Source organism: Larimichthys crocea, chromosome X (genome assembly GCF_000972845.2).
Source record: "Larimichthys crocea isolate SSNF chromosome X, L_crocea_2.0, whole genome shotgun sequence".
Lineage (NCBI taxonomy): Eukaryota > Metazoa > Chordata > Actinopteri > Sciaenidae > Larimichthys > Larimichthys crocea.
The window spans coordinates 9,110,095-9,132,207 of NC_040020.1; the positions used below are offsets into that span (position 1 = coordinate 9,110,095).

A 22,113-nucleotide genomic window follows, 5' to 3' on the forward strand; every position below is an offset into this window, starting at 1 on the left:
CTGATTACATTAGATTATACAGGCGTACCCAATAAAGTTTCATGGTATTTGAACAGTTTTTGGACTTTGGCAGCCCAGACCTTTGAATTTCTGCTGTCTTCTCTCCATCATCACCGCCTCTGTCTGACTCCTCTCAGTTTTCTGTTTTTTCTTCTGGCTTCCCGCCGCCCTGCAGGTGTACTCAGCAGTAACCTTGTACCTGCTGTCTTTGAGGAATGTTTTTGAAATGCACTGCGGCGCATCAGATGTCTTGGATGTCTGCTGTCTGTTGTTAATATTTTAGCATTTGCGCACTTTTCTCTCGAGTGTGTGTCCTCATGTTTAATCTCAAAGGTTAGTGAGCTGTGGGGAGAAAAAGCTTCTTGGACTTGAGTGCCACGGCGAGAAGCAGAGGGCGGATCATCGAGTACTGCAACAGTACCTTGTTTACAGCACGTATACATCATAACAAGTGTCCAACTTTTGGATGGGATGAATGAATCTGATGCATTTCTGGAAATAAACATGAATTAAACTCTCCTTCCAAGGACTGTCGATTCAATCACGTGCATGGTTTTTTGGGGGGAGCGTGAACTCTTTTCTGCTTTTGAGGGGAGATCTGACAGCGCTGCTGATCTAATGCTGGGCTTAGGAAGGATTTACACTTGAGCTGAATGTTTGAAGGGTGTTCCACAGAAGAACAGTTCTTGCCCTACTTCTGACTAGTCTGTGGTTCACAAGCCGCTTTTCTACAGAGAGTTTCTTTGATCAGTCTTTAGAAGAAGCTGAAACAGGATCCTGGGGACTTGATTTTAGCATAAACAGGTATCTGTACTCGGAAGTTAGAGTAAAGTTGGAGTATACATAATCTTCCTAACAGAGATATAGCAACAATTACAGCTCCTATCATTTGTACCTGACAAGAAATCAATTTACCAACAACCAATCATCATCCAGGTCCCCAGCAGCAGCTGATATCACTGACTAGTCCAGCAGCAGTCAGCCCAGCTCGGCGTCTGTCTTTCAGCCTTTTATTTCACCAAGCTCTCACCAACCACTAAAAGTCAGTCCCACATTTACTCTTGTCCGGCGGCTTCTTGCTCGCTCACTCTCTCCTTTTCTCTTCTTAGCTTCCTCCGTCAGCGTCCTCTTCACTCTCTTCTCCTCTGCCATTATGTCCGTAGAGGCTGCAGTTACATTGCCTGCTTGCCCGGCTCCAGTTCTGGCACGACACAGGCTCTGCTTCCTATCAGCACTCCCCCGAGCCTCCTCTTCATGGTGGTCCAAAACGCCTGTGGTACAAACACTCAGACAGGATCCACACATGCATCAGTGTTTCCAGTCATTTGAGTGGGTGTAGGGTGCAGGTGGATCTAAAAAAACACAGCCCGACGTCTGAAAAGCCTGAAACAGAGACTATCTAAACTCTGACACTGTGTTCTGGCTTTGTTTGTTTCACAAAGCAGCCTCTAAACCTGAGTCTGGCTCAGAATTTACTTTGGAAAACAGCGAAAAGACGAAGTTTAACTTGTTTTGTGTCTGATGGTTTGAGAGAGACTGAACTAACACTGCCCTAGCCAACAAACTGAGCTAACAGCAGCTACAGTTGGCCACAGTTCACTTTATTGTCTGTCAGGAAACTCTGTGTCAAAATGTGTTATTTTATCTTAGGAGCTCCATAACATTAAATATACTTAGTCACATCGTCCACTGCAGGCTTCAGAGTTATTCTAATGTATTAGAAAACAACTAAAGATCCAGATTTAAAACACTGATACACTGAACTATTATCTTTACTATTATTCTTATTATTATTGTTATTGTTATTATTATTATTATTATTATTATTATTATTATTATTATTATTAATATGTAAATAGGGTGGCCAAAATATTAGAAATACCTCTTAGTATAATTTAACACAACTGCAAACTCAATAATAATCAAATAACAGTAGATTTCATGGCAGGTTTGTTGTCTTGTTGTCTTCACAGTGGACTGTGATAAGTGTCCCTAATAAAAGGCCGCTGCCTGACAGACCGCACTGAGGGATTCAAAGGCACAGGCAGATCACGGAAATGACGTTTCAACGTTTTGTTTATGTTTGTTTGGAGACTTCACGGAGTGTTTGACACGTGTCACATCAGCTGCAATGACTAACGAAGGTAACAGAGTCAGACAGGTGGAGGCCACACCTGTCCACAGGTGTCCAGCTGTAAACACCTGCAAACATCAGATTTAACTGTCACGTGTCTGAATGACTGATTGTTGTTTGAGCTGCAGACTGATGGCCGTGTTGCGTTCAGGTGCAGAGCTCTCTGTCCCGGTCCCCTGGGGTCAGATCAGGGGGAAGGTCTGGGGTCCTGATCACGGTCGTCCTGTGCTGTGTGTGCACGGCTGGGCTGATAACTGTGGTGCATTCAAGGCCCTCATTCCCCTGCTGCCCAAAGGTAATCCATTACTGAGGCGATGAGACGTTCAGGGAACACTGGAAAACACTGTATTCTAATACTTTTCTGATATGTTTCCTGGAAAGATGTTTGTAATGTGGTTATTATTTCACTTCCACAGCAGATCTGAATGTGATTACAAATCAAAGAAAGTAACTATATAATTAGTTAGTGCTGTAAAAATTTTTTACACTGGAATCACAAAAATATATAAACAGCCACAATAAATAAAAACAAGTAGCTACAGATAATGTTTTAAACGAGGATGGTAGCCGTGACGATGTCAGTTAAACTGCCAGAGAACCAACTGTCAGTTGGTGGTTGCCGTAGCAACGGATTGTTCAACTGAAAACAACAGAAAATCCAAGTTTACGGTCACAAAGATTCCCCCCCAAAAAATATATGCAATGAGCTAATCGTGGAAAAACTAAATTCTACCAACTCATAATAAATAAATAAATCAAAACTAGTAGCTACAGATGAATGTTTCACGCCATTAACGACGTCAGTTTAACTGCCAGAGAACCAACTGTTGGTTGGTGGCTGCCATGGCAACGGGATGTTCAACTGAAAACAACAGCTGGCAACAGAAATCACAGTCACTGGAATCCCGCCCAAAAAATATAAACTATAGTTGTCATGTAAAGAAGAAACATGATGGAGTATCGCCAGTGAAAGGTCATATATATCTCATAGAAAGTGCAAAAGAAAAAGTGAATTAATCGAGTGTAAAAGAGTAAAACACACAAGTTTCCCCGACAGTCATCAATCAACAGTTGTATTAGCTTCAGACAGATAGCATAGTGGCTAGCTTGGTTAGCAATGAGCTAATTGTAAAAATAAAAAAAAAAAAAAAAATATTTTTAAAAAAAAAAAAAAAAAAAAAAAAATGTACCAACTCATAACAATCAACAATCAACAAAACAGCAGCAATAAATAAAAACTAAGTAGCTACAGATAATGTTCTGAACGAGGATGGTGGCCGTGACGATGTCAGTTAAACTGCCAGAGAACCAACTGTCGGTTGGTGGTTGCCACAGCAACGGATTGTTCAACTGAAAACAACAGCTAACAACAGAAAGTCCAAGTTTACGGTCACAAAGACGGACAATCCCAAAAAAATATATATGCAATGAGCTAATCGTAGAAAAACTAAATTCTACCACCTCATAATAAGTAAATAAATAAAAACTAGTAGCTACAGATGAATGTTTCACGCCATAACGACGTCAGTTTAACTGCTGTAGAACCAACTGTCGGTTGGTGGCTGCCATGGCAACGGGATGTTCAACAGCTGGCGACAGAAAGGCTCACTGATTTTCAAATGTAAACAAATGTTATTAATATTTTTATCAACCCAGCCGAACCTTAAATAAAGCAATGAGTTCCCCTCAGCCGTGGCTCTGTGTTTGGGATGAAGGTGTTGTCGTGTCTCTCTCAGAGTTCAGGTTCGTGGCGTTGGACCTGCCGGGTCACGGCCTGTCGTCACATCGTCCTCCCGGAGTTTTCTACTCTTTCCCGGCGTACGTGGCGGATGTTCGCCGAGTCGTTGACGGTGTGTGAGTTTTCTAAAACTCTCTCCTCTTCACGTCTCTGTTCATCCGTTGATTAAATCACAGTCTGACTTTTCTCTGGCTCGTGATGAGATCTGTGACTTTGACTCCCACAGCTCTGCAGCTGAGGAGGTTTTCCATCATCGGTCACAGTATGGGTGAGAGCAGCTGCACGTCGAGTTCATCTGAATCTTTGAATGTTTCAAACAGAAACAAAATCTCACTTTTTATTTACAGGTGGTGAGATCGCTGCATTAGTGAGTGTCTCATCTCTTCATCACACTTCATACACTGACTGTGTTTGGCTGTTTTCATCATATTCTGTCTCCCACAGTTCACCGCTCTCTATCCTGACATGGTGGACGCTCTCGTACTTCTGGACTCTTTCGGGTTTCTACCTACAGATACAGTACGAACCGTTTTGTCACTCACTGTAGAGGCTGTGTGCTGAAATACAGGACCAGGAAAGGCGAAATGTTGTTTCATCATGTGTAGTGTTGCCTGCAACATTTCAACCAATCAGACTTTATTTGTTTAGCACTTTTCATATAAACAAAATATAACACAAACATCCTGTTTATGAACAAAAACTATCTCATCTTTTTGCAGTGAGGAAACACAGAAGGCAGGTTTAATAATTAGATTTGGACAAATAAATAAATTATATTATACAACAAGCAATCTGAGTGGTCAACTGTTATGTAAATAAATAACTTTTAGTAAAGTAATACGTCTGAATTTCATCTTTCTTTAATGAATATTCTGTATTTTATGAAGCTGTTAATACAGGTGTGTACCTGGTTTGTGAACGCAGAGAAACTGTAGTTTTTAAAGACTAAAGGTCGACTAATGTTGACTGAAGCTGAATATTCCATTAGATAAAAACATTTTGGAAATGATTACATCGATCTTTCTGGACTTTACAACGCTGTGGAGTTATTGGAAATGTTCAAGACACAGTAAAATGTGCAAGTACACAGAATACAATAAGAATAAAAACAGATTAAATAGTGTGAATATATAAACTAACTAAATAATAGTGATAATGAAACAGATTAAATGTATGAATAGACAAATAAATGCATATAGTTTAAGTAAAGACTTTCTCTGCTGCTCTTCACTATTAAATATTAAAATCCTACAATCAGCTTATTTAAATCAACATTTTACATCATGTAAATGCCTGAACTGCTCAGAAAAATACAGTGATAGCTAAATGTTTGTACGTGTATATAAAATATTTTATAATACATTTAAGTGTAACTTCAGCGAATCATCTTCATTCATGTGGCTACAGTTTTATTGGTTTTCATGTCTCGTATCTCTAATAAAAAACTCTGCTGCACTTTCCACTCAGTTAATTTTGACTTTGTCACGTCGTCGCGTCTCCTCCTGCAGGAAGAAGTATCCAGACTGATGAGGCAGGGCATGGACGAGATGCTTCAGTTTGAAAAGAAGACGGAGGAGAAGAGAAGAGTTTACAGTTATGAGACGGCAGTTCAGAGGTATTATATCATCGTTTATGAAGGAAGTCAGTTTTTTAGTCACATACTCAAAGTTTTAAAGAGTGTTTTCTGTCTTCCAGGCTGTCGGCTGCTAACCCGACTCTGTCTGAACGGTCTGTTCACGTCCTTTCAGAACGAGGTCTGCTTCAGACCGAAGGAGGTTTGTCTTTCTCTCTTATCTCCTCTCACAGAGAGAAATAATCTCACTTTGCTTTCAGCTGAACGTGTTTCTCTTCTGCAGGATTCGTGTTCTCCAGAGACCTGCGAGTTAATTTTGTAAGTCGCTGTTAACTTCTGCAACACGTTCACACACCTCCTGTCTGTTAACCCGTATCGAGGTTTCAGCTCGTCGTGTTTCATTTGGTGTTTTCAGAAAAACATCGTGCGCCTCAGTTTGGAGCAGAGTCTGGACCTGCAGTCGAGGATTCAAGCGTCTGTTTTAATCATTCTGTAAGTCCATGATCACTGCACCCAAACTGCCAAGTCTCCATAAGTCCCCATGTCCAAATGTCCAACTTCACAGCAGAAATAAACATGTTTACAGCCTGGTACAAAAAACAGTTTTGGTCTCTGTAGCTAATTTCCCCGTTCATGACAACTGTACTGAGGGTGAATTTATATACAACTCACCTTCGCCTTTCTAGTGCGTAGGTTGGCTGCAAAACTGGGCTTTAAATCCTTCACGACCACCAGAAGACCTCGATCTGTAGACCTCAGAGGTCTCACTGAGATCAGGGGACAAGTCCGTGTAGTGCTTTATACGTGGTTTTAAAGTTATTTATTGACATTTGACCTTTTTGTTCCAGAGCAGCAGGCGGCTCTGATCGAATGCTTTCTGAACCAGCTCAGAACAAATTCACCTCGACACTTCGTCAGTGTTTGCAGGATAAAAAGGTGAGTGAAGATACTAAACGTGTGCGCTGCTTTATCGTGATCTTATATTAATATCTGTCTCTGTTTGTTTCAGTACACGGTGGTGACCGTGCCGGGCGATCATCACGTTCATCTGAATGATCCTGAAGCCGTCGCTCCGTTTGTGTCAAACTTCCTGCGAACCAAAGTTCTCTCACGTCCAACCGGAGAACACAAGTTATAACTGAAGACACACACTTCCATTTCCCATGAAGATCTTAATGTGGCGTTAGGCGCTGAGGGACCGAGAACAAGTTTGATGCGTGGGATTCATTACAAGACGTTAAGAACAAGTTCTTATTTACAGTGATCAGCTGTCGTTGAGTCTTTAACAGAGTGATGATCTTTGCTCGGCTTCATAGAGCCGATCGTGTTTCAAACCTGTTGACAGTTTTGAAATGTTTCAGAAAAACAATAAAAATGTCTCAGTTTTCACATTTCATAAGTCGTCTGTCACATTTAGTTTCTATCTACGAACAGAGACCATAACCAATCTTTAATTTAGAGTTTAAAGTTTATTTTTGACTCTACCTTCTTGTAAAACGTCTGATTCGTTGGAGCAGCTGTCAGATTTCAGTCTTTCCCAGATTGATCGTCCTTGCAGAAAGCCGCCTGTCAGACATGACTGTGGAAGCAAAAGAGCTGCCAGGTAAGACCCGCCCCCAGAGGATTGTCCATGTTAATATCCAATAAGATCACTGGTTGCAGAAGCGCCTGATGTTTCTTTCAGGTTCCAAAGGTCAGAGGTCGTCTGTGTGAATCAAAGTTTGGGATCCAGATCACGGTCGTCCTGTGCTGTGTCTGCACGGCTGGGCTGATAACGGTGGTGCATTCTTCTGCTGTCCAGAGGTAATCTATGACGGAGTGACGGGTCATTAAACCTCACGCTGACAGCTGTGTTTGTGTACTACACTCTTGATGTTTTCTGTTGTCTTGGACTCGTTGGCATCGTTCTCGCCAAATATTCTCATCTGTCTCGAGTCCAGCGTTGAGTAACTTCCTCCTCTAAAAACAAAAAGTGACATCTGTGTTGATATTTGTTACATTTTCCGTTGGCAGTCGAGGAGAAGCTCCATAATTTATTATTTTTATTTCAGCAGACAGTGAATAGACGGAGAGACGATGGAGTCAGTGTGTCTGTGTGATGAATACAAATGCAGACACAGGTGCGTCTTTGTTGAGGGTTGATGTGACTTTTAAGTGAAATTTCTCTCCTTAAAGTGAAAAACAGGACCTGATTCGATCCTACAGAGTTGTTACGCTGCACTTACTTTGTGAAAATGATCTTCTAATATATTTCATTGTATTGTTCCGAAGAGGTTTCTCTTGACTTGGACTAGAACCTCTTTGAACTCGACTAATGTGGTCCTGACTACAGCGCTCGCTTATAGCATGTAGTGTGTTTACACAAGACAAACTTTTGATCGTGCTGTGCTGAGCGTGGACGCTTGACAGGTAGGTGCTGTTACAGGTGGCTTCATTCAGCCGCCTCAGCTCCACCCACGCTCCACGCCTTTGCCGATGTTTTTTTTGACAAATGCAGGACCGCTAAGATGGTAGAACGGCTCTTCAGAAACCTGTGGATGGCGTCACAAGGACTATGTCCATGCTTTATAGTCTGTGGTGTTTGGTCACAACCATAGAAGCACTAATGTCTGTACAGAAATACAATCCGTCTAACAGCCGTTGAGATATTTCAGTCTGGAACAAACAGCCTGTTGGACTTACCTCCTCTCCGTGTTGTTCCTGAGTTTATGTCTCTCTCCGTCCGTCCCTGGCGGGTCACGGTCTGTCGTCACATCGTCCTCCTGGAGTTTTCTACTCTTTCCCCGAGTATGTGGCAGATGTCCGCCGAGTCGTTGAGGGCGAGCTCGAGGTCGCTCGACCTTTTTCAGACATTAGTTTCACTCCAGTCTCTTTGTGGCAAAGAGGTTTCATCTCCTGAGGAGTCTGCAGCAGTTAAATCAGTCCAGCAGGAGGTGAAACTGGATTTAATACGATGTGTCTGTGAAATAACTCCCACAGATCTCCAGTGGACAAAGTTCTCCATCATAGGCCACAGTATGGGTGAGTCCCACACTGTGCAGACTGAGAAAAACATAAATAATACACCCAATCCACATAAACTGACACTGCTTTTTTTCCCAATAAAACCTCAAACAAAGCTGAAACAGTGAGCGATTTCATCAACTCAAATGTCAAATGTGAGAATTTTTTAGTTTTTGATGCTCCCTTGGACTTTTTTTCCTGATCTGATCCATCAAAAACGTGACAAAGATACAATAATCTTTAGTCACAGCCTCTTGATCACAGCCAGAATCTGTGTGGAAGTCAGTAACAAAATAACTTTGGTTTGTTTGCTCCCTGCAATGGACTGCTTTAGATTTCTACCGTTAGATGCAGTAATTCAGCAGTTTTTTATCATCACTGAATATGACAAGCGTTTGAAGTAAAGATGATTTAATAGTGACGGTTTCCTTGGAAATGGGGAGAAACGATAAAATGATTGCTGCAGAACGACTGTTCAATTATCTTTATGTTCCACTTTTTGATTTCCTCGTCTCTTCTTCTGCAGAGAGAAATATCCGGAGCGATGAGGCAGGGCATGGACGAGATGCTTCAGTTTGAAAAGAAGACAGGAGAGAAGAGAAGAGTTCACAGTTATGAGACGGCAGTTCAGAGGTACAATGTCCAGTTTATGACCAATAAACCGCCATTAATGTCGGATGAGTTTAAAGGAACTGCACCGACTTTACTCTCAGGTCTAGTGGAGTAACATTAAGGGTCCAGTGTGTCAGATTTAGAGAGCTGTATTTACAAAATATAATATTCTGGGTTCTGCTGTCAGACTTAGGATCACCCACTGACAGCCCCATCTACTCCCATGTAAACTGGAGAGGAGAAATTTCCCAAAGGAGCACGGGGCACCTGTTCTTTCTCTCTCTCCCCAGGTCACATTTTTTAACTTCACACACTGAAATTCAGCATTCACATGGTCGACAAGATGAGGATGCTCACGGTCATTTGGGCTTTTTGATACCACCTACCGTTTGGCATTAGTGTCCACTAGTTGGAGGGGCTTCATTTAGAGATTTTCTGTGTCTCTCAGCAGTCACTCACACACAGACAGAGCACAGCTGCAGTTAATTGCTCTGACCTGCAGCTGACCCTGGTTGCTTGGCAACCTCAAGCTGCCTTTGACTAACTTTATTAAGGTCTCTGTGCTGCTGCAGTGTCAATAATAATTACACTGTATTATCATCACTCTTATATTAACTGTATTTGTGGAAATTTATCAAGTTTATTAGTGCACAAACCACTTTGATTCGACTCCCAGCACTCATGGATCTGCAGAGTGACTCATTGATGCATTCGGTCTGGAAACCCAGAAGTTAGCAAGCTGGCCTCGTGTCCAAATGTTCTGTGGGTGCTCGGTCAGATTTCTGTCTCTTTTATCAGCTGCTGTCTGAAGTGTTTTCTGTCTTCCAGGCTGTCGGCTGCTAACCCGACTCTGTCTGAACGGTCTGTTCACGTCCTTTCAGAGCGAGGTCTGCTTCAGTGCGAAGGAGGTTCGTCTTTCTCTCTTCTCCTCTCACAGAGAGAAATAATCTCACTTTGCTTTCAGCTGAACGTGTTTCTCTTCTGCAGGATTTGTGTTCTCCAGAGACCTGCGAGTTCATTTTGTAAGTCACTGTTAACTTCTGCAACACGTTCACACACCTCCTGTCTGTTAACTGCACTGAAACTGATGTTTGCACAAATAACATTCTAACTTTTGTTGCTAATGTTGCTGTTCTAGAGCAGACAGAGGTATTAATGCAACACAACCAGACTCAAACCAACAGAAACTCACCTCCACACTGATGTTTAAAGTGCTGATTTAACTGTCAGAGAGGGAAAGGAGCGACACGCTTGAGCACATAGAAGGAGAAAATACATCTGTGTGAAGTGAAACAATGAATTTATTGTGTTTATATACATATATAGGTTAAAGCATGGCCATATTTCAACCACTGTTTGTGCAGGTGTGTGTGTGTGTGTGTGCATTGTTCTATTAAATCTATCGAGGCAGCTGCATAGATCTAAAAGTAGCACCACAGTACGAGTTCAGTGTCTCAGAATAAGCAGAAATATTTATAGACGTGAACTTTAAAGCACAAAAAGAGTTCACACACGATCAGATCGTTCCTTTTTCTTCAGTTTTCAGTGTCAGGATTCAGCACAGAGGAGAATGATGAGATGTTTGCAGGAAAAGTTCAGGCGTCCTTAATGTCATTATGTGTGGCCGCATTCCATTTAGGTGTGCTATATTTAAAAAAAAAAAAAGGTCCTCGCTGTGCATGCTGAGTCACCGTCACGGTTTATTTTTCACCTGTGACAAGTCAAAACGTCTGCCGTCGTCCTTCAGTGTTGGTCAGTTTATTACAGACACGAGCGCCTGAAGAAAGTCCCAACATTAAATATTAATCTTAACCAAACTACAGATTTTTACAAGCAGTCAGACGTTGACGTGAGTCATACGGTATAAAAAACAACAAAAACATAATGAGCAAATGTCGGGCGGCCATCATGAGTCATCATATTTTGTCGGCTGGAGACAAAAATCCAGTGAGCCTCATGTTCAGTTATTTGGACTCATTATTCGGACTCATTGACCGCCCAATCGAACCACACTCAGCTCAATTTGTTTGGTTTGGTTCACTTTCACATCTCCAAACCGCCTGGACAACGTCATGCAGTTACACCAGCTGCTCGTTCGGGGGTGGTGTTGTCCAAAACAAGCAGCAGTAAAAAGAAAACCCGGCTCATCGACTGGCTTTCTGATCTATGATTCTCTGGATAGTCTGTTTGCTTTCCCACCGTAAGCGAACCAGCACCAGCGTTCGCTTGCAAGTGGACCGAGACCCAGGCGGACCAGAGTTCAGATGAGCTTTCACACCTGCCCAAATGAACTCTGGTCCATTTAAAGCAGACCAAACAGCACTGGTGTGAAAGCACCTGTCGTATATTCAGTGGCGATGCAGTTGAAGATGTTTGAAGAAAAACTCTGCCGACACTGTCAAATTTATTACAATAAGTTCAGTATCATAATCAAGTAAAACGTTACTTGGAGAGCCTCCAGCCGAATAATGAAACTCTGAATTATGCGGGGCAGGCCCTTATATACAGTGGACATTGTGCTCCCAAGACATGCAGTCAGAGTCAACAATAGTATAACTCTGTAAGAGAGGGACAGAGAGGCCCCTAAAAAAACACCACATAGGACCCGAGACACCCCATCCCACATGACTCTTCTAATATAAATTGAAATACATACATTAACACACTTGACAGTGGCGCCATACATACATACACTTGACAGTGGCGCCACACATACAATAACACACTTGACAGTGGCGCTATCCTGGCGGTTCTTTGGTACTTCTATCCAAATAACCTCAAAGTCAGGATGGACCAAAATAACAGCGACCCAGACAAGTATCTTAGTGTAAACCATTTGTATATAATAGTACTAACATTAGTATGTAACTATGCACCTATGTGCAGACACCTCACACCCTTAGGTAATCCTAGTCTAAGTTTATGGACCAAAAATCAGATATACAGATTCTTACAGGCAGACTTTTGGCTCGATTAGGATCGATTCATAGAAGGAGCGGCAGACAACAGAACATGCACGACTAATGATGTAAAAATATTAGATAATTTCCTCTGAGGATGTGTTAGATTATTGGGTCTCTGAAGGTAAATGCTTCAAATAGACTTCCTAAACGTTCACCGAAGGAGAGCAGAGGACGTGCATCAACTATACTCAATAAAAAGACCAGTTGGACGCGTATAACAGTTTGTTAAGTCAAGAATCAGCACACCTAGGTCCTCGCCTTTGCCTGTGACTTGGATCCACAGGCCGGTGGCTCCACGTAGCTCAGCTCAGGCTGTGCTCAGCTCACCAGACACTCACCGGCAAGCTATCCTCTCACTGATTCCAGAAAGAGTTTCCCCTTTTTCTGGACGAAGGCGCTGCAGCTCCCTCTCTGCTGACTCATAATAGTCTGAATCGCTCTCAGTCTGATCCCTCCCCTGGTGGCTCGTGGATTTGATTAGGATGCCTTCCATTGGAGATGTTCCAGGCAGGTCCAACTGGCAGCAGATCCAGAACTCGCTGGAGAGACTACACAGTCCATCTGGCCTGGGAACGGCTCAGGATCAGCCAGCAGCAGCTAGAATGTGTTGCTGAATGCGAAGAAACTAAATTAGGCGAGAACAAATTGAACAAAATCCAGTTTAGGAAGGTGGAACCAAACACAGACATGAAAGATAAAGACTTACCTGCAGGGATGGAAAACACAAAATAACAAGAGAGGAACAGACGAGACTCAGGTGAAGCGAATCAGGCTGGAACAGGTAATCAAAAGTGGAAGACAGGAAGTTACAGACACTAAATAAGACACTGAAAACAACGACACACACATGAAGCCTGGTCTGTTTTTAAAAAAGTTCTTTGGATGTTAAAAACTTGCTAAAGTCCACCGGGTGGCCCACTCGAGATTCAGACCTGCCTGTTCAAACTTTTGTTAATATGAAGTGCTGCACCTCGTTAGGTCGGTTTGGTTAATCCACGTTATTCTACAGAAACTATGAGCACTAAATAAAAGCCCAGGGAGGTTAATTGAAGTTTTATGGCGTGTAAAAAATAAACAAATGTGCAAAATAAGAGAATAAACCGAATGTGACTCTGATATAAACAAATGAAACATGCAGACAATTATTCATTAATTTATTTTACTTACAGTCTGAATAAAAAATCTAATTTAAGAATAAGAGTTTGAACTTGTGCATGATTTTAATCAAGCGTTCGTCGTTTCTCCGTGAGCGTACCGGGCGATCATCACGTCTGAATAATCCTGAAGTAGTCGCACGGTTTCTGACTTCCACCTCTCTCTGAGAAGTTACTAACATCATACTGTTTGTGCATTTTTATATTTTAATGATTCTCTAGAGTTTCTTCACTGACTGTTTAATCGTGTTTATTTGTTGTCGTTTCAAAATGATTTCAGGTGTTTTAAAAAAAAGGATTACAGATTCGTTCGTATGAGTTTCAGTTTCCTCTTTCTCAATAAGAAACGCTGTTCTCCGTCTTAATGAAAACTGATGGACTGTGGAAACACCGGGCACAACGACGGAAATAAAATTTTATATTAATGTTTCCAGCAAATTAAAACCAACAAAGTGTAAAATCGTATCAAATCAATTAAACGACAAAAGAAATAAAAACCTCGATTTAAAACAAAAGTTCTGTGAAACAGTTTAAAGGAGCTTTTTTCACACATGTGTGAAGCTTCCACAGGTGAACAGGTTCATTGGTAACAGGTGATAGTATCATGATCAGGTATGAAAGTTTGAATGAATTTCTGGATTTCACTGGCTACAATTCAGAATCTCATTCAAAGATTCAGAAAATCAGAGAAATCTCTGCACAACCAACACTGAATGTCCGTGACCTTGGTGGTTGTAGAAATGAAACATACTCTGGGTTATAGATCACTTCAAGGTGTATGGCTTTATTGTACTATGCAGTGTGTTTTCAGTAGTTCGGGATGTGTGGTTACTTTATAAACTCTAATATATTTCATCATCAAACTTAATTCTTCTTGTGAATCATGTTTAACCAGAGGTGTCAAAAGTACACACATTCTTTACTCAAGTACAAGTAAAGATACCAGTGTTTAAAAAGACTCTAGTAATAGTTGAAGTATTGACTCAACTTTTTACTCAAGTTAAAGTGAAAAGTACAGGCTCTAAAACATACTTAAAGTATAAAAGTATAAAGTACCGGTAACCTTGTGAAGGACAAAACCATTTCAGGGAAAAGTTTACAGGACCTACAGTCTGTCCAAGCAAAGAAAAATGAACTGAGATCAATACAAAAAGCTACATTGGCCAATCTTTCCTAAACACATTCAAAAAATAAAACTGCTGTACAAGAATGAGGGATTGCGAACTCAGTGTGCATGGTGTTCAAAAACTTTATTGGTATGCAAACATCTCACGGAGGTATGACCAAGGATGGGGATGCGTTGCTGGTCTTCTTCACTCCACTCTACTACATCACCCGAGGAATCTCCTCCACCAACGCTCTCGCTAGCTTTCGCACACATTTCACTGACCTGGTGCCACCATCACAAACTATTTCAGTTCCTTCCAATGAGTTCCCCGCCTGATTTTAGGCTGTTTATGTTCATCGTCTTGTGCACGTGAAGACAAATGCACCAATAGGGTTGTCTTATCAGTGTGTGTTTACATACGTTTCTAAGCATAATCCAATCAATCACGTTGTCTGCATGGCGCGTTTCACTGATGCTGATGGTGAAATTTTACTGTTTATTAATAATCACCATCTAAACGCAAGAGTAACGACCCTGATACGAAAGTTTGGATACTTATGCTAAAATCTAAGAAGTAAAAGTCAAAAGTTGACACAAAAATAAATAGTGAAGTAAAGTATAGATACCTGAAAATTCTACTTAAGTACAGTAACAAAGTATTTGTACTTCGTTACTTCCCATCTTTGTGTTTAACGAAAGAGAACATTCACATTAGCATGTAGCTCGGGAACAATAAATGTAGTCTGCGTGCAGTGGGGCTTTAAACTTTATCAACACAAACTGAACTTAGGTCTAAGAAGTGTTTGTAAGTCCTGAATCATTTTCCCACGGCGCTACAGATGTGGAGAGAAAGCCCTCAGAGTGTGAAGGATTGAAAGTGATGGCACCAGAATGAGCTGATACGGCGTCCGGATGTTGCAAATGTAGCACTCATAAAATGCTGACAAGGAGCGGGCGTAGAGGTGTCTTCAGTTCGGCTCTGGATTTATCTCTTGTGAAAGAATAAAGTCTCCTTGACACGGACTTCTGATCTCCAACAATGTTACTACGTGGGCTCAGGAACACTTCAGAAAACAGTCCATCCGTTTCCTTCGTCTTATCCGGAGGTCGGGTCGCGATGGCAGCAGGTTTAGAACAACGCTCCAGACTTCTTTCTCCTCCTCGTTCTTTCAGTCAGTACCCAAAGCTCACGGCTGTAGATGAGGGTTGGAACGTAGATGAACTGGAGAATCCTCCAACTTCAGAAAACAGGTCATCTGTTCGTCTACAAAAGAAGTTCAGACTCGACCATGCAAAGAGAAAGATGGATGGATACAACATCTGAGACGGATCTTGGACATGGACACTTGGACTTCCTGTGTCTAAACTTAAAAATATACAAATATGTTCCAAGTTCACCAGATGAAATAACATCTGTTTCTGTATTTAACTCATCCGACGGTGTCGAGTCTCCTCGTGTCACCTGCTCGTCATGAATCTGCCTCTTTGTGCAGAACGAGCTAAAAATGGCCGTCACCAAACGAGATGACAACTTTTCATAATGTAGGCCATCGTCACACACACACACACACACACACACACACACAAAACCTCTTTCCACCCTTTTTACTCAGGGGAGTGACTCCATGAAACACTGCAGCTGCCGTCAGTCAGAGCACATATGAGAGGTGGCGCTCACACAAAAATACACCCACCCACCCTCAATGTCACATAAACTGTGCGATGGCCTCGGTGTTAAATGGAGTGGAATTGATTTTACGCAGTGAGCAGCAAAAGGCGGAGAGCATCATGAGGAGACCACACCACCACCACCACCTCCTCTAAAATCCCCCACCCCAAAAAAGAAAAAAGATTATAGTTATATAAGTTTCCCTCCCACTCCCTCCATCCTCTCCTCCATCAGCAGGGGTGTTGTCATAGCAACCCCCACCCCTCCTCTCCGAACGTCATGAGCCAGGAGCTGGAGGATGAAGCCCCGCATGCAGCTTCTGCCTCTCGTGCCTCTCGGAGAGCACCTGTGATTCTCTCTCTTCTCTTTTTTTTCGGAAGGGGGAGACGTCTCGCGTGCAACAGTCGGAGCTCGGAGATAATCTGATGATTGATCGGACTCGCGGCTGCCGCACATCGCATACCATCACACGCAGGAAGGCACACTGATTCAGCAGCGTCTGCAGGTGAGCACGATGCCTTTATTTACAACCACAGAGCTGCTTTCTGTCTCAGAAAAGAAATCTCAGCCTGACGGAGGCGGTGACAGGCAGCCGGATGCTGGTGGGGTAATGATTCTTGTGTGATGCATGACATCCTGAAAATAACTCATCCACCCTTTTCCCTAAAAAATCTTCCTCTGTCATGTCTGTCCTCCTCATCCATTTTGTGCCCTTTCCATCCTCCATCCTCCTCCACCCATCCCTTCCCCTCTCTCTCTCCCTGACAGTAGTAATGTCGTGGCTGTTCTTGGACTGGTTCGTCCCCCTCTACCTGCTGGTGTCGGTGTTGGTGCTGGCAGGCTTCGGAGCATGCCTGTACTTCTTGGAGCCCGGCTTGCAGGATGCCCACAAGTGGAGCAACAAAACAGTTCGGCATCACCCGCTGGTGGCCAGCGTGAACTGCAGAGATGACGATAGCAACGCTCTGATATGATCGAGAGGACGAGGAGAAGGAAGGGAGGCAGGGGCGCGCAGGCCATCTGGACAGGGTGGGGGGGGGGGGGTGGTGCCAGGGCACCGGCGGGATTGGAGCCAACACCTTAAAGATGACGGAGGAGGGAGCTGACCTATCATTCCCACTTCTCCCTGATCTCTGACACACTTCAAGCTGCAGAGATCAGAGAAAAGTGAATCAAACAAAGCCAAATGCACAAACGGAGGAGACGACCACGCGGCGGACGACGCGTTGCCCTTTAGAAACGCTGTAAATCTCACACCATCTTATACTCGTGCCAACTTTTACGTACGTTTTGTAATTCGACAATCACTTTACATGACTCATGAAGTTTATCGTGCATTTTAATTAGTGAAGTGAATGACATAAGTGCAATGACTGTCGCCAGTTTTTTTAAACCCTCTCTCTCTCTGGTGATGTTGGCATGGCAGCTGCTGAGAAGCATGTGGATCGTTTGATGTGCCGCTGTGCCAAAATGCTGTATTAGTGATTTTATTAAGAATAATAAATAAAAAAAAATGTGCTGAATAAATGCAAACTGATTTATTCGAGGTGCCAAAATGATCCAGGATGGACCAAGATTACAGAACAAATCGTGTCTTTGTGTTTTTACCTGACGGCATGGTGAGGAAACTGGGTGTGTGTGTCACAGCCCCTTTTTTGATGATCATACGCTTCCTTTGTTCATACAAAATAAAACTGTTTAATCCTCAAACTCTTACTCTGTGTTTTATTATGAAGCTGAAATAATATTCTAATAATCTAACCTCAACTTCAAAAAGCACATTAAACAATTAAATATAACCTGGCTAATTTTAGACATACAAGATCGTCGCTTCCTAAACATTTACGCACGGTCTGATTTTCTCACATATTTCATATTGCATCACCTGTTGGGGGCAGGCCAATGAATCTACCATTAGACCGCTAAAATCACTATATAAACAAGCTATAAAAATTCTTGATAAAAAAAACACTTCATTACCACCACTGTAATATTCTAGAGAAACACATTTATTAAGCTTTGAAAACTTCAGAGAGTTTTCAAGCTTGTGTCTGGTGTATAGGATTCTACATGGTCTGGTCTTTTGGAGTTTGTATGTCATCGTCCTGCTAGTTCCATTCGATCCTTCAAGAATAGCATCTGTTTTGTTTGTTTGTTAGTTAGTTAGTTTGTTTATATATTTATACACAAGTGTCTTGTACATTATTTGTTTTTATCTGAGTTTTGTGATAACGATAATGAGAAACTTGATACTTGCGTTCTTATAGCTGTCATTTATATGTTTAAAAATTCAATAAACAAAGTTGGGGAAAAAAACAAACAAAAGAACAGCATCTGTTTACGACTGTAATATACCTCCTTACCGCACAACTTTTGGGCAGTCTTCTTTTTCTTTTAAAGCCGCAACACAGTGGAATGCATTACCGGTTAATTTAAAGAGCTGTCACTCCATCAGGAGCCTTAAGTCACAGCTGAAATTTTCACTAAAAAACAGTCAAAACTGTAACCACTGATTTATGGTGCTGACAGAATGTTTTTATGTTGTGTGTGTTTGTGTTTGTGTGTGTCATGAGTGACTTGTCTGTTGTATTTATGTTCATATGTTTTTATGATGCTTTATGTCCTGCCAGGGACTGCGGATGTAAATTAGCCTGGTACAATGCATGAAATGGCAACATTTATGTTTTAATTGTACATGGTCCCTAATAAACGTAAACAAACAAACAATATTTAAGATTTGTACATCAGTGGTGGAAAGGAACCGAGCACCAGTAGTATTTTACACTGTAAGACATTTATTTTGAAATTCCCAGAAATGAACTGGCAGCTATTGACAAGCAACTAACTATAAAATCACATATTTTACTACATTTATTCGACAGGTGCAGTTACTTTTCAGGTAAAACATGATAAGCTTTCAAAGAGACGTTTCCCCAGCAACAATTTTCTCTTCTTAGCTTCCTCCGTCAGCGTCCTCTTCACTCTCTTCTCCTCTGCCATCATGTCCATAGAGGCTGCTGAGCCTGGTTACCTCCTCTTCTTCTTCCTGGTAGTCCATAACGCCTGTTGGTACAAACACCCGTCGCTCTGAGCTCACCGCCAAGCTGATGGACTGAGCTAACAGCAGCTACAGCTGTCAGCAGTTTACTTCACTGTCCATCATAAACTCTGTAAATCCCAGAGTTGTTATATAAGAGCTTCATGCATCAATATTAATAATCTGATAAAGTAGTTTGCTGATAACACTTTGTATTGTAATCGAGTATTTCCACATGTGTGTATTTGTACTTAACTGAAGGATCCGAGTCTCCTTCCACTTAATCTGAGCCGTGATCAGAAACACACTGAGGCTTCACAGACGGAACCGTCCCGTGAACCGAACGGAGAGAGTGTGGGAGTCGAACAGAGAAGCTTCAGTGTGGAAGGAATGGAGAGAATGGCACTTGAAGGCCCACCACTTCCTACTGCTGAGCTCCCCGTCTCACACTCGCTCACTTATTTACTCACTCGGCCTGTCAACAACAGAGACGGAGCTTCAGACAGCAGGTCAGTGACTGTTTTTACTCTTATTAGTTATGTTGTTGAATTTACAGTGTTCACAGTTTGAAGTAATTCTGTACTTCACTTCTTTCTAATTTATACTTCTCAGTCATCGACACAAAAACACAAACTGAGGAGACACTATCATCATTTTCTGTGAGGAAAAACTAAATATATGATAATAATAATAATAATAAAACATTGAAATATATAAAATGAAGTAAAATCAGATTAAAGTGTAAATAAATGAACAAATAACAAAAAAAATACATCTCAGGGGAAAATATTGTACTTTTTTACTACATTATGTTTATTTAACAGCCGCTTTGTATCATTTTATTTGATTAATTTATAGAATATGATGCATTGTTAAGGAGTACACCAACAACAGCTCAGTAAGCTACAGTAAATTAAACATTAATGCATTCGTGTTAAGAATTTAATGACAATAAATATAATTTTACGACCCTCTTAGGAGACATTTTCTGCAGAGTGAACGGTTTGCACACTTCAGTACTTTAACTCGCAGTGACATTTATTATAAATAAAACGTCTGAATCTGTCACATGTGGCAAATCTTGACAGATATGAACGTTTCATGTCTAACAGGCTGATCTTTGTTTTCACGTCTCACAACTCTCAGGATGAACCGCAGAACGAGTGTTTTTGATCGTCTCGTCCCTGAAGTGTCTTCGTCCTCCAGACAAGTGAAGGAGCGTCCATCAGTCTGTCTGCCGCCTCCTCCTCTCTCCCTCTCGTCTCCCGTCATCAAAAAGAAACCCATCCAGATCCCGTCGTTCGATCAGAAGGGACTCGTCAACGCTGACAGGTAAATTAAACTCGAGCTCATCTGGCTCAGTTTTGTGTAATATTTTAAGTTTTTTTCTTCTTTCTTTTGGCTCCAGATCTTTTCTTCCAATTTCCTCTAAGACGTCCAGTCGTCCCTCCTGGACTGAATCATGTCAGTATTCGCAGAGGAACCACGGAGAACGAGCTTCAACTCTCCCAAGAAGCAAACCCAAAACATGCAGCTCTCCAACTCTCTCTGCAAAGCCCAGCATCTCCATTTTTCCTGCTCCGCTGCCAAATTCCTCTCCCACTCTGAGACCAAAGCCAAGTGACTCTCTTCATCTCCCCGCCTCACATCTGACTGATCCGTCTCCATCGCTGCACCAGCCGCATCCCAAGCCAAGTGTATCTCCGACTCTGACTGTCCCAACACCCAGACTGAGCTCGTCTCCAACTTCCCTGTGTCCAGGGTCGAGTTTGGACGGCCGAGCAGGCAAGCAGCCGTCTCCTGTCGCCAAAGAAAGACGCGCTAGATCGATTACCATATCGAACACTAAAGTTGAGCCTCCGAATGAGGCAAAGCATGACGTTCTTGACCAAGAAGCTTTGCTGGACTTCACTCATCCCACGTTGAGGAGAGTTTGTTCCATTACATCCAGACACCAGACTCACTCTGAGGCCCAGAGACAAGCTGCCACGTCGCAGAGTTTTTGCTCATTGCAAGATAAACCAAAGCCCCCGCCGAGGAATATCGACGTCTATAAAGCAAACGTTAAACAGCAGCAGGACTTTCTGCCTGGTGCACAAACATCTTCAGAGTTTGCTAATGTTGTTCAGAGAGACTCTCAGCTGGTGTTTGATGGACACAAGAGACGTATGGACTCCTCTCAGAGGACTGATCAAACAAATGAGCGAATCTATTCTGAGAGAAGTGCGACTTTACCAAAGACTCACAAAATGCCCTTTTCCACAGAGCCTCTCCTGAATCGGTCGCCCAATACTGAGAGCAGGAGAAGACGGTTTGGCTTCAGCAGTGACGCCAAAGCGGACACGATGTTTCCGTCAGCCGCACATCTCGAAAGACCTCAGGAAGAAATCTATAGTGGACCTCCAAATGTCAGGTCTTCTCACAAATACAGGATGTGGTCGAAGGCTCTGAGTCGAGCCTCTCGGGTAGACGTGAAGAGTCCAGTAAGTCAGCCCGACTGCGTGTCGAAGGATTACAGCTGCCAGCGGAGAGGCATCGATCGGAAAACGGAGGCGATAAATCAATATGAGACATGTCTGTCAGCGTGGCGCACACATGAGGCCTCCAAAGCTGCTTCAGTCGACACCACCAACATTTCAAAGCATCGGTCAGATCACAAACAACCTCCCGAACAAAATAAAAGCCACAAAGAGGCGAACCTGATGAACCAAACTGATGTTTCTGCACCATCTGACCATCGCACGGTGCCAGCAGAGCTACCAGAATGTGCTGCACAGAAATGCGGTGTAAGCTTCCCGCCGTCAGCGTCACGCTGCCCGTTCAACACAAACAGCTTTGGCCTCGGCTCAGAGGAGGTGTTTGACCTGCACAGAGTGTACCAGAGACCAGACCAGACAGCAGCAGCTTCACGTCCGCTGAACCAGCCAAACCACTCTGCAGGAGACAGAGCGTTTATCATGGAGGAGGCCGAGGACCCGTACTACGTCACCATGTACTACCCGGGTTCAGTGTACGTGGGTGAGTACAGCGTGACAGGCTCTGTCTCGTCGCTCAGTTTTGAATCTTTTAATAATTTTCTGTCCGGAGCCGGGGGCGGGGACTGAGCTGAGGGGGTGGTCAGA

The 22,113-nt window shown here is 42.6% G+C and overlaps 3 protein-coding genes and 1 long non-coding RNA gene across 7 annotated transcripts; all 4 read left to right on the top strand.

Moving 5' to 3' along the window:
* Positions 1 to 2,076: 2,076 nt before the first annotated feature.
* Positions 2,077 to 6,780, top strand: LOC104926674 (serine hydrolase-like protein). 2 transcript variants are annotated; one of them, XM_019256370.2, is made up of 12 exons: positions 2,077 to 2,144; positions 2,286 to 2,429; positions 3,871 to 3,984; positions 4,099 to 4,140; positions 4,220 to 4,239; positions 4,317 to 4,391; positions 5,381 to 5,487; positions 5,568 to 5,647; positions 5,729 to 5,763; positions 5,861 to 5,937; positions 6,294 to 6,381; positions 6,455 to 6,780. In XM_019256370.2, the coding sequence occupies exons 1-12, from the start codon at positions 2,132 to 2,134 to the stop codon at positions 6,581 to 6,583; spliced, it is 924 nt and encodes a 307-aa protein (XP_019111915.2). In that variant the 5' UTR covers positions 2,077 to 2,131; the 3' UTR covers positions 6,584 to 6,780. The 2 variants fall into 2 exon arrangements, with proteins under 2 accessions (XP_019111915.2, XP_019111914.2); XM_019256369.2 differs by having other exon boundaries at positions 2,082 to 2,144; positions 2,263 to 2,429.
* A 171-nt stretch (positions 6,781 to 6,951) lies between these two features.
* On the top strand, positions 6,952 to 11,392 carry LOC109137896 (serine hydrolase-like protein). 2 transcript variants are annotated; one of them, XM_027283617.1, is made up of 5 exons: positions 6,952 to 7,048; positions 7,130 to 7,565; positions 8,975 to 9,081; positions 9,889 to 9,968; positions 10,048 to 11,392. In XM_027283617.1, the coding sequence occupies exons 2-5, from the start codon at positions 7,554 to 7,556 to the stop codon at positions 10,095 to 10,097; spliced, it is 249 nt and encodes an 82-aa protein (XP_027139418.1). In that variant the 5' UTR covers positions 6,952 to 7,048; positions 7,130 to 7,553; the 3' UTR covers positions 10,098 to 11,392. The 2 variants fall into 2 exon arrangements, 1 of the variants encoding a protein (XP_027139418.1); XR_003463056.1 differs by lacking the exons at positions 6,952 to 7,048; positions 7,130 to 7,565 and adding an exon at positions 8,054 to 8,466 and having other exon boundaries at positions 10,048 to 10,083.
* A 4,544-nt stretch (positions 11,393 to 15,936) lies between these two features.
* LOC109137890 (uncharacterized) lies at positions 15,937 to 17,135 on the top strand. Of its 2 annotated transcripts, none has more exons than XR_002041778.2 (2): positions 15,937 to 16,459; positions 16,723 to 17,135. It is a non-coding gene; the product is annotated as an uncharacterized LOC109137890 (long non-coding RNA). The 2 variants fall into 2 exon arrangements; XR_002041777.2 differs by having other exon boundaries at positions 15,956 to 16,459; positions 16,726 to 17,135.
* A 2,333-nt stretch (positions 17,136 to 19,468) lies between these two features.
* On the top strand, positions 19,469 to 22,095 carry LOC109137888 (uncharacterized). The gene is made up of 3 exons (XM_027282541.1): positions 19,469 to 19,500; positions 20,138 to 20,323; positions 20,400 to 22,095. The coding sequence occupies exons 2-3, from the start codon at positions 20,139 to 20,141 to the stop codon at positions 22,093 to 22,095; spliced, it is 1,881 nt and encodes a 626-aa protein (XP_027138342.1). The 5' UTR covers positions 19,469 to 19,500; position 20,138.
* Positions 22,096 to 22,113: the final 18 nt, after the last annotated feature.